The sequence below is a fragment of the Anomaloglossus baeobatrachus genome, chromosome 6 (assembly GCF_048569485.1).
Source record: "Anomaloglossus baeobatrachus isolate aAnoBae1 chromosome 6, aAnoBae1.hap1, whole genome shotgun sequence".
NCBI lineage: Eukaryota > Metazoa > Chordata > Amphibia > Anura > Aromobatidae > Anomaloglossus > Anomaloglossus baeobatrachus.
The window spans coordinates 578,848,145-578,866,042 of record NC_134358.1 but is presented as its reverse complement, the minus strand read 5'-3'; the positions used below and the strand labels follow the sequence as shown (position 1 = coordinate 578,866,042).

The following is a 17,898-nucleotide window of genomic DNA, read 5'->3' as shown; positions in this document are numbered from 1 at the left end:
TATAACACTGATTACTATACAGATACAGCACCTCCCTATATATCACACTGATTACTATACAGATACAGCACCTCCCTATATATCACACTGATTACTATACAGATACAGCACCTCCCTATATATCACACTGATTACTATACAGATAAAGCACCTCCCTATATATCACACTGATTACTATACAGATATAGAACTTGCCTATATATCACACTGATTACTATACAGATACAGCATCTCATTATATATCACACTGATTACTATACAGATATAGCACCTCCCTATATATCACACTGATTACTATACAGATACAGCACCTCCATATATATCACACTGATTACTATATAGATATAGCACCTCCCTACATATCACACTGATTACTATACAGACATAGCACCTCCCTATATATCACACTGATTACTATACAGATACAGCATCTCCCTATATATCACACTGATTACTATACAGATAAAGCACCTCCCTATATATCACACTGATTACTATACAGATACAGCACCTCCCTATATATCACACTGATTACTATACAGATACAGCACCTCCCTATATATCATACTGATTTCTATACAGATAAAGCACCTCCCTATATATCACACTGATTACTATACAGATACAGCACCTCCCTATATATCACACTGATTACTATATAGATATAGCACCTCCCTATATATCACACTGATTACTATACAGATACAGCACCTCCCTATATATAACACTGATTACTATACAGATACAGCACCTCCCTATATATAACACTGATTACTATACAGATACAGCACCTCCCTACATATCACACTGATTACTATACAGATACAGGACCTCCCTATATATCACACTGATTACTATACAGATACAGCACCTCCCTATATATCACACTGATTACTATACAGATACAGGACCTCCCTATATATCACACTGATTACTATACAGATACAGCACCTCCCTATATATCACACTGATTACTATACAGATACAGCACCTCCCTATATATCACACTGATTACTATACAGATATAGCACCTCCCTATATATAACACTGATTACTATACAGATATAGCACCTCCCTATATATCACACTGATTACTATACAGATACAGCACCTCCCTATATATCACACTGATTACTATACAGATATAGCACCTCCCTATATATAACACTGATTACTATACAGATACAGCACCTCCCTATATATCACACTGATTACTATACAGATACAGCAGCTCCCTATATATCACACTGATTACTATACAGATACAGCATCTCCCTATATATCACACTGATTACTATACAGATACAGCAGCTCCCTATATATCACACTGATTACTATACAGATACAGCACCTCCCTATATATCACACTGATTACTATACAGATACAGCATCTCCCTATATATCACACTGATTACTATACAGATACAGCATCTCCCTATATATCACACTGATTACTATACAGATACAGCATCTCCCTATATATCACACTGATTACTATACAGTTACAGCACCTCCCTATATATCACACTGATTACTATACAGATACAGCATCTCCCTATATATCACACTGATTACTATACAGATACAGCACCTCCCTATATATCACACTGATTACTATACAGATATAGCACCTCCCTATATATCACACTGATTACTATACAGTTACAGCACCTCCCTATATATCACACTGATTACTATACAGATACAGCAGCTCCCTATATATCACACTGATTACTATACAGATACAGCACCTCCCTATATATCACACTGATTACTATACAGATATAGCACCTCCCTATATATCACACTGATTACTATACAGATACAGCACCTCCTTATATATCACACTGATTACTATACAGATACAGCATCTCCCTACATATCACACTGATTACTATACAGATACAGCACCTCCCTATATATCACACTGATTACTATACAGATATAGCACCTCCCTATATATCACACTGATTACTATACAGATACAGCACCTCCTTATATATCACACTGATTACTATACAGAAACAGCATCTCCCTATATATCACACTGATTACTATACAGATACAGCACCTCTTTACATATCACACTGATTACTATACAGATACAGCACCTCCCTATATATCACACTGATTACTATACAGATACAGCATCTCCCTATATATCACACTGATTACTATACAGATACAGCACCTCCCTATATATCACACTGATTACTATACAGATACAGCATCTCCCTATATATCACACTGATTACTATACAGATATAGCACCTCCCTACATATCACACTGATTACTATACAGATAAAGCACCTCCCTATATATCACACTGATTACTATACAGATACAGCATCTCCCTATATATCACACTGATTACTATACAGATATAGCACCTCCCTATATATCACACTGATTACTATACAGATACAGCATCTCCCTATATATCACACTGATTACTATACAGATACAGCATCTCCCTATATATCACACTGATTACTATACAGATACAGCACCTCCCTATATATAACACTGATTACTATACAGATACAGCACCTCCCTATATATCACACTGATTACTATACAGATACAGCACCTCCCTATATATCACACTGATTACTATACAGATATAGCACCTCCCTATATATCACACTGATTACTATACAGATACAGCACCTCCCTATATATCACACTGATTACTATACAGATACAGCACCTCCCTATATATAACACTGATTACTATACAGATACAGCACCTCCCTATATATCACACTGATTACTATACAGATACAGCACCTCCCTATATATCACACTGATTACTATACAGATACAGCACCTCCCTATATATCACACTGATTACTATACAGATACAGCAGCTCCCTATATATCACACTGATTACTATACAGATACAGCACCTCCCTACATATCACACTGATTACTATACAGATACAACACCTCCCTACATATCACACTGATTACTATACAGATACAGCATCTCCCTATATATCACACTGATTACTATACAGATATAGCACCTCCCTATATATCACACTGATTACTATACAGATACAGCATCTCCCTATATATCACACTGATTTCTATACAGATACAGCACCTCCCTATATATCACACTGATTACTATACAGATACAGCACCTCCCTATATATCACACTGATTACTATACAGATACAGCATCTCCCTATATATCGCACTGATTTCTATACAGATACAGCACCTCCCTATATATCACACTGATTACTATACAGATACAGCACCTCCCTATATATCACACTGATTACTATACAGATACAGCACCTCCCTATATATCACACTGATTACTATACAGATACAGCACCTCCCTACATATCACACTGATTACTATACAGATACAACACCTCCCTACATATCACACTGATTACTATACAGATACAGCATCTCCCTATATATCACACTGATTTCTATACAGATACAGCACCTCCCTATATATCACACTGATTACTATACAGATACAGCACCTCCCTATATATCACACTGATTACTATACAGATACAGCACCTCCCTATATATAACACTGATTACTATACAGATACAGCACCTCCCTATATATCACACTGATTACTATACAGATACAGCACCTCCCTATATATCACACTGATTACTATACAGATAAAGCACCTCCCTATATATCGCACTGATTACTATACAGAAACAGCATCTCCCTATATATCACACTGATTACTATACAGATACAGCACCTCTTTACATATCACACTGATTACCTTACAGATACAGCACCTCCCTATATATCACACTGATTACTATACAGATACAGCACCTCCCTATATATCACACTGATTACTATACAGATACAGCATCTCCCTATATATCACACTGATTACTATACAGATACAGCATCTCCCTATATATCACACTGATTACTATACAGATACAGCACCTCCCTATATATCGCACTGATTACTATACAGATACAGCACCTCCCTATATATCGCACTGATTACTATACAGATAAAGCACCTCCCTATATATCACACTGATTACAATACAGATACAGCATCTCCCTATATATCACACTGATTACTATACAGATACAGCATCTCCCTATATATCACACTGATTACTATACAGATACAGCATCTCCCTATATATCACACTGATTACTATACAGATACAGCATCTCCCTATATATCACACTGATTACAATACAGATACAGCATCTCCCTATATATCACACTGATTACTATACAGATACAGCATCTCCCTATATATCACACTGATTACAATACAGATACAGCATCTCCCTATATATCACACTGATTACTATACAGATACAGCACCTCCCTATATATCACACTGATTACTATACAGATACAGCATCTCCCTATATATCACACTGATTACTATACAGATACAGCACCTCCCTATATATCACACTGATTACAATACAGATACAGCATCTCCCTATATATCACACTGATTACTATACAGATACAGCATCTCCCTATATATCACACTGATTACAATACAGATACAGCATCTCCCTATATATCACACTGATTACTATACAGATACAGCATCTCCCTATATATCACACTGATTACTATACAGATACTGCACCTCTTTACTTATCACAGTGATTACTATACAGATACTGCACCTCTTTACATATCGCACTGATTACTATACAGATACAGCACCTCCCTATATATCACACTGATTACTATACAGATACAGCACCTCCCTATATATCACACTGATTACTATACAGATATAGCACCTCCCTATATATCACACTGATTACTATACAGATACAGCACCTCCCTATATATCACACTGATTACTATACAGATACAGCATCTCATTATATATCACACTGATTACTATACAGATATAGCACCTCCCTATATATCACACTGATTACTATACAGATAAAGCACCTCCCTATATATCACACTGATTACTATACAGATACTGCACCTCTTTACATATCACAGTGATTACTATACAGATACTGCACCTCTTTACATATCGCACTGATTACTATACAGATACAGCACCTCCCTATATATCACACTGATTACTATACAGATACAGCACCTCCCTATATATCACACTGATTACTATACAGATATAGCACCTCCCTATATATCACACTGATTACTATACAGATACAGCACCTCCCTATATATCACACTGATTACTATACAGATACAGCATCTCATTATATATCACACTGATTACTATACAGATATAGCACCTCCCTATATATCACACTGATTACTATACAGATAAAGCACCTCCCTATATATCACACTGATTACTATACAGATACAGCATCTCATTATATATCACACTGATTACTATACAGATATAGAACTTCCCTATATATCACACTGATTACTATACAGATACAGCACCTCCCTATATATCACACTGATTACTATACAGATATAGCACCTCCCTATATATCACACTGATTACTATACAGATACAGCACCTCCCTATATATCACACTGATTACTATACAGATACAGCACCTCCCTATATATCACACTGATTACTATACAGATACAGCACCTCCCTATATATCACACTGATTACTATACAGATACAGCACCTCCCTATATATCACACTGATTACTATATAGATATAGCACCTCCCTATATATCACACTGATTACTATACAGATACAGCACCTCCCTATATATCACACTGATTACTATACAGATATAGCACCTCCCTATATATCACACTGATTACTATACAGATATAGCACCTCCCTATATATCACACTGATTACTATACAGATACAGCACCTCCCTATATATAACACTGATTACTATACAGATATAGAACTTCCCTATATATCACACTGATTACTATACAGATACAGCACCTCCCTCTATATCACACTGATTACTATATAGAAACAGCACCTCCCCATATATCACACTGATTACTATACAGATACAGCACCTCCCTATATATCACACTGATTACTATACAGATATAGAACTTCCCTATGTATCACACTGATTACTATACAGATACAGCACCTCCCTATATATCACACTGATTACTATACAGATACAGCACCTCCCTATATATCACACTGATTACTATACAGATACAGCACCTCCCTATATATCACACTGATTACTATACAGATACAGCATCTCCCTATATATTACACTGATTACTATACAGATACAGCACCTCCCTATATATCACACTGATTACTATACAGTTACAGCACCTCCCTATATATCACACTGATTACTATACAGATATAGAACTTCCCTATATATCACACTGATTACTATACAGATACAGCACCTCCCTATATATGACACTGATTACTATACAGATATAGCACCTCCCTATATATCACACTGATTACTATACAGATACAGCACCTCCCTATATATCACACTGGTTACTATACAGATACAGCACCTCCCTATATATCACACTGATTACTATACAGATATAGCACCTCCCTATATATCACACTGATTACTATACAGATATAGCACCACCCTATATATCACACTGATTACTATACAGATACAGCACCTCCCTATATATGACACTGATTACTATACAGATACAGCACCTCCCTATATATCACACTGATTGCTATACAGATACAGCACCTCCCTATATATCACACTGATTACTATACAGATATAGAACTTCCCTATGTATCACACTGATTACTATACAGATACAGCACCTCCCTATATATGACACTGATTACTATACAGATATAGCACCTCCCTATATATCACACTGATTACTATACAGATACAGCACCTCCCTATATATCACACTGATTACTATACAGATACAGCACCTCCCTATATATCACACTGATTACTATACAGATACAGCACCTCCCTATATATCACACTGATTACTATACAGATACAGCACCTCCCTACATATCACACTGATTACTATACAGATACAGCATCTCCCTATATATCACACTGATTACTATACAGATACAGCACCTCCCTATATATCACACTGATTACTATACAGATAAAGCACCTCCCTATATATCACACTGATTACTATACAGATATAGAACTTGCCTATATATCACACTGATTACTATACAGATACAGCATCTCATTATATATCACACTGATTACTATACAGATATAGCACCTCCCTATATATCACACTGATTACTATACAGATACAGCACCTCCCTATATATCACACTGATTACTATACAGATACAGCACCTCCCTATATATCACACTGATTACAATACAGATACAGCACCTCCCTATATATAACACTGATTACTATACAGATATAGCACCTCCCTACATATCACACTGATTACTATACAGATATAGCACCTCCCTATATATCACACTGATTACTATACAGATATAGCACCTCCCTATATATAACACTAATTACTATACAGATACAGCACCTCCCTATATATCACACTGATTACTATACAGATACAGCACCTCCCTATATATCACACTGATTACTATACAGATACAGCACCTCCCTATATATCACACTGATTGCTATACAGATATAGAACTTCCCTATGTATCACACTGATTACTATACAGATACAGCACCTCCCTATATATCACACTGATTGCTATACAGATATAGCACCTCCCTATATATCACACTGATTACTATACAGATACAGCACCTCCCTATATATCACACTGATTACTATACAGATACAGCACCTCCCTATATATCACACTGATTACTATACAGATACAGCACCTCCCTATATATCACACTGATTACTATACAGATATAGAACTTCCCTATGTATCACACTGATTACTATACAGATACAGCACCTCCCTATATATGACACTGATTACTATACAGATATAGCACCTCCCTATATATCACACTGATTACTATACAGATACAGCACCTCCCTATATATCACACTGATTACTATACAGATACAGCACCTCCCTATATATCACACTGATTACTATACAGATACAGCACCTCCCTATATATCACACTGATTACTATACAGATACAGCACCTCCCTACATATCACACTGATTACTATACAGATACAGCATCTCCCTATATATCACACTGATTACTATACAGATACAGCACCTCCCTATATATCACACTGATTACTATACAGATAAAGCACCTCCCTATATATCACACTGATTACTATACAGATATAGAACTTGCCTATATATCACACTGATTACTATACAGATACAGCATCTCATTATATATCACACTGATTACTATACAGATATAGCACCTCCCTATATATCACACTGATTACTATACAGATACAGCACCTCCCTATATATCACACTGATTACTATATAGATATAGCACCTCCCTACATATCACACTGATTACTATACAGATATAGCACCTCCCTATATATCACACTGATTACTATACAGATATAGCACCTCCCTATATATAACACTGATTACTATACAGATACAGCACCTCCCTATATATCACACTGATTACTATACAGATACAGCACCTCCCTATATATCACACTGATTACTATACAGATACAGCACCTCCCTATATATCACACTGATAACTATACAGATATAGAACTTCCCTATATATCACACTGATTACTATACAGATACAGCACCTCCCCACACTGATTACTATACAGATACAGCACCTCCCTATATATGACACTGATTACTATACAGATATAGCACCTCCCTATATATCACACTGATTACTATACAGATACAGCACCTCCCTATATATCACACTGATTACTATACAGATACAGCACCTCCCTATATATCACACTGATTACTATACAGATACAGCACCTCCCTATATATCACACTGATTACTATACAGATACAGCACCTCCCTATATATCACACTGATTACTATACAGATATAGCACCTCCCTATATATCACACTGATTACTATACAGATACAGCACCTCCCTATATATCACACTGATTACTATACAGATACAGCACCTCCCTATATATCACACTGATTACTATACAGATATAGCACCTCCCTATATATCACACTGATTACTATACAGATATAGCACCTCCCTATATATCACACTGATTACTATACAGATACAGCACCTCCCTATATATAACACTGATTACTATACAGATATAGAACTTCCCTATATATCACACTGATTACTATACAGATACAGCACCTCCCTATATATCACACTGATTACTATACAGATATAGCACCTCCCTATATATCACACTGATTACTATACAGATACAGCACCTCCCTATATATCACACTGATTACTATACAGATATAGCACCTCCCTATATATCACACTGATTACTATACAGATACAGCACCTCCCTATATATCACACTGATTACTATACAGATATAGCACCTCCCTATATATCACACTGATTACTATACAGATACAGCACCTCCCTATATATCACACTGATTACTATACAGATACAGCATCTCATTATATATCACACTGATTACTATACAGATATAGCACCTCCCTATATATCACACTGATTACTATACAGATAAAGCACCTCCCTATATATCACACTGATTACTATACAGATACAGCATCTCATTATATATCACACTGATTACTATACAGATACAGCACCTCCCTATATATCACACTGATTACTATACAGATATAGCACCTCCCTATATATCACACTGATTACTATACAGATACAGCACCTCCCTATATATCACACTGATTACTATACAGATACAGCATCTCATTATATATCACACTGATTACTATACAGATATAGCACCTCCCTATATATCACACTGATTACTATACAGATAAAGCACCTCCCTATATATCACACTGATTACTATACAGATACAGCATCTCATTATATATCACACTGATTACTATACAGATATAGAACTTCCCTATATATCACACTGATTACTATACAGATACAGCACCTCCCTATATATCACACTGATTACTATACAGATACAGCACCTCCCTATATATCACACTGATTACTATACAGATACAGCACCTCCCTATATATCACACTGATTACTATACAGATACAGCACCTCCCTATATATCACACTGATTACTATACAGATACAGCACCTCCCTATATATCACACTGATTACTATATAGATATAGCACCTCCCTACATATCACACTGATTACTATACAGATATAGCACCTCCCTATATATCACACTGATTACTATACAGATATAGCACCTCCCTATATATAACACTGATTACTATACAGATACAGCACCTCCCTATATATCACACTGATTACTATACAGATACAGCACCTCCCTATATATCACACTGATTACTATACAGATATAGAACTTGCCTATATATCACACTGATTACTATACAGATACAGCACCTTCCTATATATCACACTGATTACTATACAGATATAGCACCTCCCTATATATCACACTGATTACTATACAGATACAGCACCTCCCTATATATAACACTGATTACTATACAGATATAGAACTTCCCTATATATCACACTGATTACTATACAGATACAACACCTCCCTATGTATCACACTGATTACTATACAGATACAGCACCTCCCTCTATATCACACTGATTACTATATAGAAACAGCACCTCCCCATATATCACACTGATTACTATACAGATACAGCACCTCCCTATATATCACACTGATTACTATACAGATATAGAACTTCCCTATGTATCACACTGATTACTATACAGATACAGCACCTCCCTATATATCACACTGATTACTATACAGATACAGCACCTCCCTATATATCACACTGATTACTATACAGATACAGCACCTCCCTATATATCACACTGATTACTATACAGATACAGCATCTCCCTATATATTACACTGATTACTATACAGATACAGCACCTCCCTATATATCACACTGATTACTATACAGTTACAGCACCTCCCTATATATCACACTGATTACTATACAGATATAGAACTTCCCTATATATCACACTGATTACTATACAGATACAGCACCTCCCTATATATGACACTGATTACTATACAGATATAGCACCTCCCTATATATCACACTGATTACTATACAGATACAGCACCTCCCTATATATCACACTGGTTACTATACAGATATAGCACCTCCCTATATATCACACTGATTACTATACAGATACAGCACCTCCCTATATATGACACTGATTACTATACAGATACAGCACCTCCCTATATATCACACTGATTGCTATACAGATACAGCACCTCCCTATATATCACACTGATTACTATACAGATATAGAACTTCCCTATGTATCACACTGATTACTATACAGATACAGCACCTCCCTATATATGACACTGATTACTATACAGATATAGCACCTCCCTATATATCACACTGATTACTATACAGATACAGCACCTCCCTATATATCACACTGATTACTATACAGATACAGCACCTCCCTATATATCACACTGATTACTATACAGATACAGCACCTCCCTATATATCACACTGATTACTATACAGATACAGCACCTCCCTATATATCACACTGATTACTATACAGATACAGCACCTCCCTATATATCACACTGATTACTATACAGATACAGCACCTCCCTATATATCACACTGATTACTATATAGATACAGCACCTCCCTATATATCACACTGATTACTATATGGATAAAGCTCCTCCCTATACAGTATTTCATACTGAGTATATAGATACAGCATCTCCCTATATATCACACTGATTACTATACAGATACAGCACCTCCCTGTACAGTATATCATACTGAGTATAGAGATACAGCACCTCCCTACATATCACACTGATTACTATACAGATACAGCACCTCCCTATATATCACACTGATTACTATACAGATACAGCACCTCCCTATATATCACACTGATTACTATACAGATATAGCACCTCCCTATATATCACACTGATTACTATACAGATACTGCACCTCCCTATATATCACACTGATTACTATACAGATACAGCACCTCCATATATATCACACTGATTACTATACAGATACAGCATCTCCCTATATATCGCACTGATTACTATACAGATACAGCACCTCCCTATATATCACACTGATTACTATACAGATACAGCACCTCCCTATATATCACACTGATTACTATACAGATACAGCACCTCCCTATACAGTATTTCATACTGAGTATAGAGATGCAGCACCTCCCTATATATCACACTGATTAATATACAAACACAAATATACATTACATTAGGAGAACGCAGTCACCTTTAATTCTTTTTCTGCAGAATTATCTGTGAAAACTAATAGTTTACGTTTTTTTATAAATTGCTGAATTACTCGTGTTGTTGATCCTTCTTCCGCCCGGGAAGGTGCAGGAGCTCCATGGTTATGTGCCATGAATTTGATGTTTTGCCCCTTTTGCAGCAGGTCGGACCCCTGTCTCATCTTTATAAGGGCCTCAAATTCGTCTTATCTCTTTTATTGTCGCTTTCTTACAAGTCCCCGAGATGCATGTTTTCTGGATTTTCCATATCGTCCCAATCTCTTGACTCTTTGGATTGTGTTTCCGCAGTAGTCACCATTCAGACCAGGCCTTCTTCTACCCGATGTGAATGAGCTCTGACGTCCTCTCCCTATGCTGGAAATAGCCTGAAATGGTGCTGTGCGGCCCTTCTATAGTCCCTGTGGTAGTCCCCCTTGATTGGCTGCACTAGACCACGTGACAGCTGCAGTGCATTATGGGGAAGGCCGCGTGGCTGAATTGCCACGGTGTTTTCAATGGCGCACTGCTTTTTTTTCTCATGATCCAAATTACAAAAGTGCTTAAATTCATGCAGACGTTCAGAGATTGTAAAGTTCGGATTGATCCTCTCCTCTCTGCCCGAGCCCCTGTCTCAGTGACCACATTACAGCATTCAGTCTTTACAGCGCGCCAGAAAGTGAGATCCAGGATACAGAGAGCGCCTCTGGTGGCCATTGCATGAACTCCATAGTGCAGAGAAAGGGTTAATGACATTACCAGATGATGTGTTCTTACCTCCATCCCACAGAACGGTCAGTCCCAGGTGAGCAATGAGGACAGTGAATAGCCCCACCTGCTCCAGGATAAGCCCATTCCCGCTATAGGTTTTGGGAAGTCGCACGGCTGCACCGTTCACCGTCACCTCCTGACCTGTGGATAAGGAGCGATGTATTATAAGGGTTCAGTCTATATAGTCTCATAGTGGGGGCATCCGGACCGGTGATTACCTCCCTGCACAGCTCACGTGTAGCGCTGATCCCTTGTCTGAAAGAACTCACCTGAAGAACCACAGATACCAGAACCTAAGATTATCACCAGCTGCTGTGCACCAACTGCCAGAACAGGGAGAGAAGACAGGACAGAAAGGCAGGGTAGAGCAAAAAGGAAGCACAGAAGCAGCCGGAGGCACAGGAGCAGCCGGAAGCACAGGAGCAGACAGCACAGGAGCAGCCAGAAGCACAGGAGCAGCCGGAAGCACAGGAGCAGCAGGAAGCACAGGAGCAGCCAGAAGCACAGGAGCAGCCGGAAGCACAGGAGCAGCAGGAAGCACAGGAGCAGCCGGAGGCACAGCAGCAGCGAGAAGCACAGGAGCAGCCGGAAGCAGAGAAGCAGCCAGAAGCATAGAAGCAGCCAGAAGCACAGGAGCAGCCGGAAGCACAGGAGCAGCCAGAAGCACAGGAGCAGACAGCACAGGAGCAGCCAGAAGCACAGGAGCAGCAGGAAGCACAGGAGCAGACAGAAGCACAGGAGCAGACAGAAGCACAGGAGCAGCAGGAAGCACAGGAGCAGAAGGAAGCACAGGAGCAGCAGGAAGCACAGGAGCAGCCGGAAGCACAGGAGCAGCCGGAAGCACAGGAGCAACTGGAGGCACAGCAGCAGCCGGAAGCACAGGATCAGCCGGAAGCACAAGAGCAACCGGAAGCACAAGAGCATCCAGAAGCACAGGAGCAGCCAGAAGCAAAGGAGCAGCCAGAAGCACAGGAGCAGCCAAAAGCACAGGAGCAGCCAGAAGCAAGAGAGCAGCCAGAAGCACAAGAGCATCCGGGAGCACAGGAGCAGCCAGAAGCACAGGAGCAGCCGGAAGCACAGGAGCAGCCGGAAGCACAGGAGCAGCCGGAAGCACAGGAGCAGCCGGAGGCACAGGAGCAGCCAGAAGCACAGGAGCAGCAGGAAGCACAAGAGCAGCCGGAAGCACAGGAGCAGCCGGAGGCACAAGAGCATCCGGAAGCACAGGAGCAGCCGGAGGCACAGGAGCAGCCAGAAGCACAGGAGCAGCCAGAAGCACAGGAGCAGCCAGAAGCACAGGAGAAGCTAGAAGCACAGGAGCAGCCGGAGGCACAGGAGCAGCCAGAAGCACAGGAGCAGCCAGAAGCACAGGAGCAGTCAGAAGCACAGGAGAAGCCAGAAGCACAGAAGCAGCCGGAGGCACAGCAGCAGCCAGAAGCACAGGAGCAGCCGGAAGCACAGGAGTAGCCAGAAGCCCAGGAGCAGCCAAAAGCACAGGAGCAGCCAGAAGCACAAGAGCAGTCAGAAGCACAAGAGCATCCAGAAGCACAGGAGCAGCCAGAAGCACAGGAGCAGCCGGAGGCACGGGAGCAGCCAGAAGCACAGGAGCAGCCAGAAGCACTGGAGCAGCCGGAGGCTCAGGAGCAGCAGGAGGCACAGGAGCAGCCGGAGGCACAGTGGCAGCCAGAAGCACAGGAGCAGCCAGAAGCACAGGAGCAGCCAGAAGCACAAGAGCAGCCAGAAGCACAAGAGCAGCCAGAAGCACAAGAGCAGCCGGAAGCACAAGAGCATCCGGAAGCACAGGAGCAGCCAGAAGCACAGGAGCAGCCAGAAGCACAGGAGCAGCCGGAGGCTCAGGAGCAGCAGGAAGCACAGGAGCAGCCGGAGGCACAGGGGCAGCCAGAAGCACAGGAGCAGCCAGAAGCACAAGAGCAGCCAGAAGCACAAGAGCAGCCAGAAGCACAGGAGCATCCGGAAGCACAGGAGCAGCCAGAAGCACAGGAGCAGCCAGAAGCACAGGAGCAGCTGGAGGCTCAGGAGCAGCAGGAAGCACAGGAGCAGCCGGAGGCACAGGGGCAGCCAGAAGCACAGGAGCAGCCAGAAGCACAGGAGCAGCCAGAAGCACAAGAGCAGCCAGAAGCACAAGAGCAGCCGGAAGCACAAGAGCAGCCGGAAGCACAAGAGCATCAGGAAGCACAGGAGCAGCCAGAAGCACAGGAGCAGCCGGAAGCACAGGAGCAGCCGGAAGCACAGGAGCAGCCGGAGGCACAGGAGCAGCCAGAAGCACAGGAGCAGCCAGAAGCACAGGAGCAGCCGGAGGCACAGGAGCAGCCAGAAGCACAGGAGCAGTCAGAAGCACAGGAGAAGCCAGAAGCACAGGAGCAGCCGGAGGCACAGCAGCAGACAGAAGCACAGGAGCAGCCAGAAGCACAGGAGCAGCCAGAAGCACAGGAGCAGCCGGAAGCACAGGAGCAGCCGGAGGCACAGATGCAGCCGGAGGCACAGGAGCAGCCGGAAGCACAGGAGCAGCCGGAGGCACAGGAGCAGCCGGAGGCACAGGAGCAGCCAGAAGCACAGGAGCAGCCAGAAGCACAGGAGCAGCCAGAAGTACAGGAGCAGCCGGAAGCACAGGAGCAGCCAGAAGCAAAGAAGCAGCAGCAAGCGCAGGAGAGGCAGGAAGTACATGAGAGGCAGAAAGCACAGGAGCAGCCGGAAGCACAGGAGCAGCTGAAAGCATAGGAGCAGCCGGAAGTACAGGAGCAGCCGGAAGAACAGGAGCAGGTGGAAGCACAGGAGCAGCCAGAAGCACAGGAGCAGCCAGAAGAACAGGAGCAGCCGGAAGCACAGGAGCAGCCGGAAGCACAGAAGCAGCCGGAAGCACAGAAGCAGCCGGAAGCACAGAAGCAGCCAGAAGCACAGGAGCAGCCAGAAGCACAGGAGCAGCCAGAAGCACAAGAGCAGCCAGAAGCACAAGAGCAGCCAGAAGCACAAGAGCAGCCAGAAGCACAAGAGCAGCCAGAAGCACAGGAGCAGCCAGAAACACAGGAGCAGCCAGAAGCACAGGAGCAGCCAGAAGCACAGGAGCAGCCGGAGGCTCAGGAGCAGCAGGAAGCACAGGAGCAGCCGGAGGCACAGGGGCAGCCAGAAGCACAGGAGGAGCCAGAAGCACAGGAGCAGCCAGAAGTACAGAAGCAGCCAGAAGTACAGAAGACGCAGGAAGCACAGGAGCAGTCAGAAGCACAGAAGCAGCCGGAAGAGGAGGAGCAGCCGGAAGCACAGGAGCAGCCGGAAGTACAAAAGAGGCAGGAAGCACAGAAGTAGCCGCAAGCACAGAAGCAGCAGGAAGCACAGAAGCACAAGAGCAGTAAAAAGCACAGGAGCATTAGAAAGCACAGGAGCAACAGGAAGCAAAGGACAGCAATGAAGCAGCAGACAGCACAGAAGTAGCAGAGAGCACAGGATCAGGAAGCACAAGGGAAGCAGGAAGCACAGGAGCAGCAAAAAGCACAGGAGCAGCAAGAAGCACCATACAGCAATGAAGCATCAGGAAGCACATGAGCAGGAAGCCTAGGGGCAGCAGGAAGCAAAGGAGCAACAGGGAGCACAGAAGCAGCAATGAAGCAGCAGGAAGCACAGGAGCAGCAATGAAGCAGAAGGAAGCATAGGAGCAGCAATGAAGCAGCAGGAAGCACAGGAGCAGCAGGAAGCACAGAAGACGCAGGAAGCACAGGAGTAGCCAGAAGCACTGAAGTAGCCGGAAGCACAGAAGCAGCTGGAAGCAGAGGAGCAGCCGGAAGCACAGAAGCAGCCGGAAGCACAGGAGCAACCGGAATCACAGGATCAGCAGGAAGCACAGGGTCAGCAGGAAGCACAGGAGCAGCCGGAAGCACAGGAGCAGCCGGAAGTACAAAAGAGGCAGGAAGCACAGAAGTAGCCAGAAGCACAGAAGCACAGAAGCAGCAGGAAGCACAGAAGCAGCCAGAAGCACAGAAGCAGCAGGAAGCACAGGAGCAGTAAAAGGCACAGGAGCAGTAAAAGGCACAGGAGCATTAGAAAGCACAGGAGCAACAGGAAGCAAAGGACAGCAATGAAGCAGCAGATAGCACAGAAGTAGCAGAGAGCACAGGATCAGGAAGCACAAGGGAAGCAGGAAGCACAGGAGCAGCAAAAAGCACAGGAGCAGCAAGAAGCACCATACAGCAATGAAGCATCAGGAAGCACAGGAGTAGGAAGCCTAGGGGTAGCACGAAGCAAAGGAGCAACAGGGAGCACAGAAGCAGCAGGAAGCACAGAGGCAGCAGGAAGCACAGGATAGCAATGAAGCAACAAAAAGCACAGGAGCAGAAAGCACAGGAGCAGAAGGAAGCACAGGAGCATCAGGAAGCACAGGAGCATCACGAAGCACAGGATAGCAATGAAGCAGCAGGAAGCACAGGAGCAGGAAGCATAGGAGCAGCAGGAAGCACAGGAGCAGCAAGAAGCACAGGAGCAGCAATGAAGCAGCAGGAAGCACAGAAGCAGCAAGAAGCACAGGAGCAGCAAGAAGCACAGGAGCAGCAAGAAGCACAGGAGCAGCAATGAAGCAGCAGGAAGCACAGGAACAGCAATGAAGCAGAAGGAAGCATACGAGCAGCAATGAAGCAGCAGGAAGCACAGGAGCAGCAGGAAGCACAGAAGACGCAGGAAGCACAGGAGTAGCCAGAAGCACAGGAGCAGCCGGAAGCACTGAAGTAGCCGGAAGCACAGATGCAGCTGGAAGCAGAGGAGCAGCCGGAAGCACAGAAGCAGCCGGAAGCAC

The 17,898-nt window shown here is 42.4% G+C and overlaps 1 protein-coding gene across 1 annotated transcript in view; it reads right to left on the bottom strand.

The window, feature by feature from the left end:
• The window catches only part of LOC142243992 (SCO-spondin-like), a 476,497-nt gene that overhangs the window by 326,084 nt on the left and 132,515 nt on the right, over window positions 1-17,898 (bottom strand). The window contains 1 exon segment of the mRNA XM_075316177.1: window positions 13,110-13,244. Coding sequence (XP_075172292.1) covers window positions 13,110-13,244 — 135 coding nt within the window.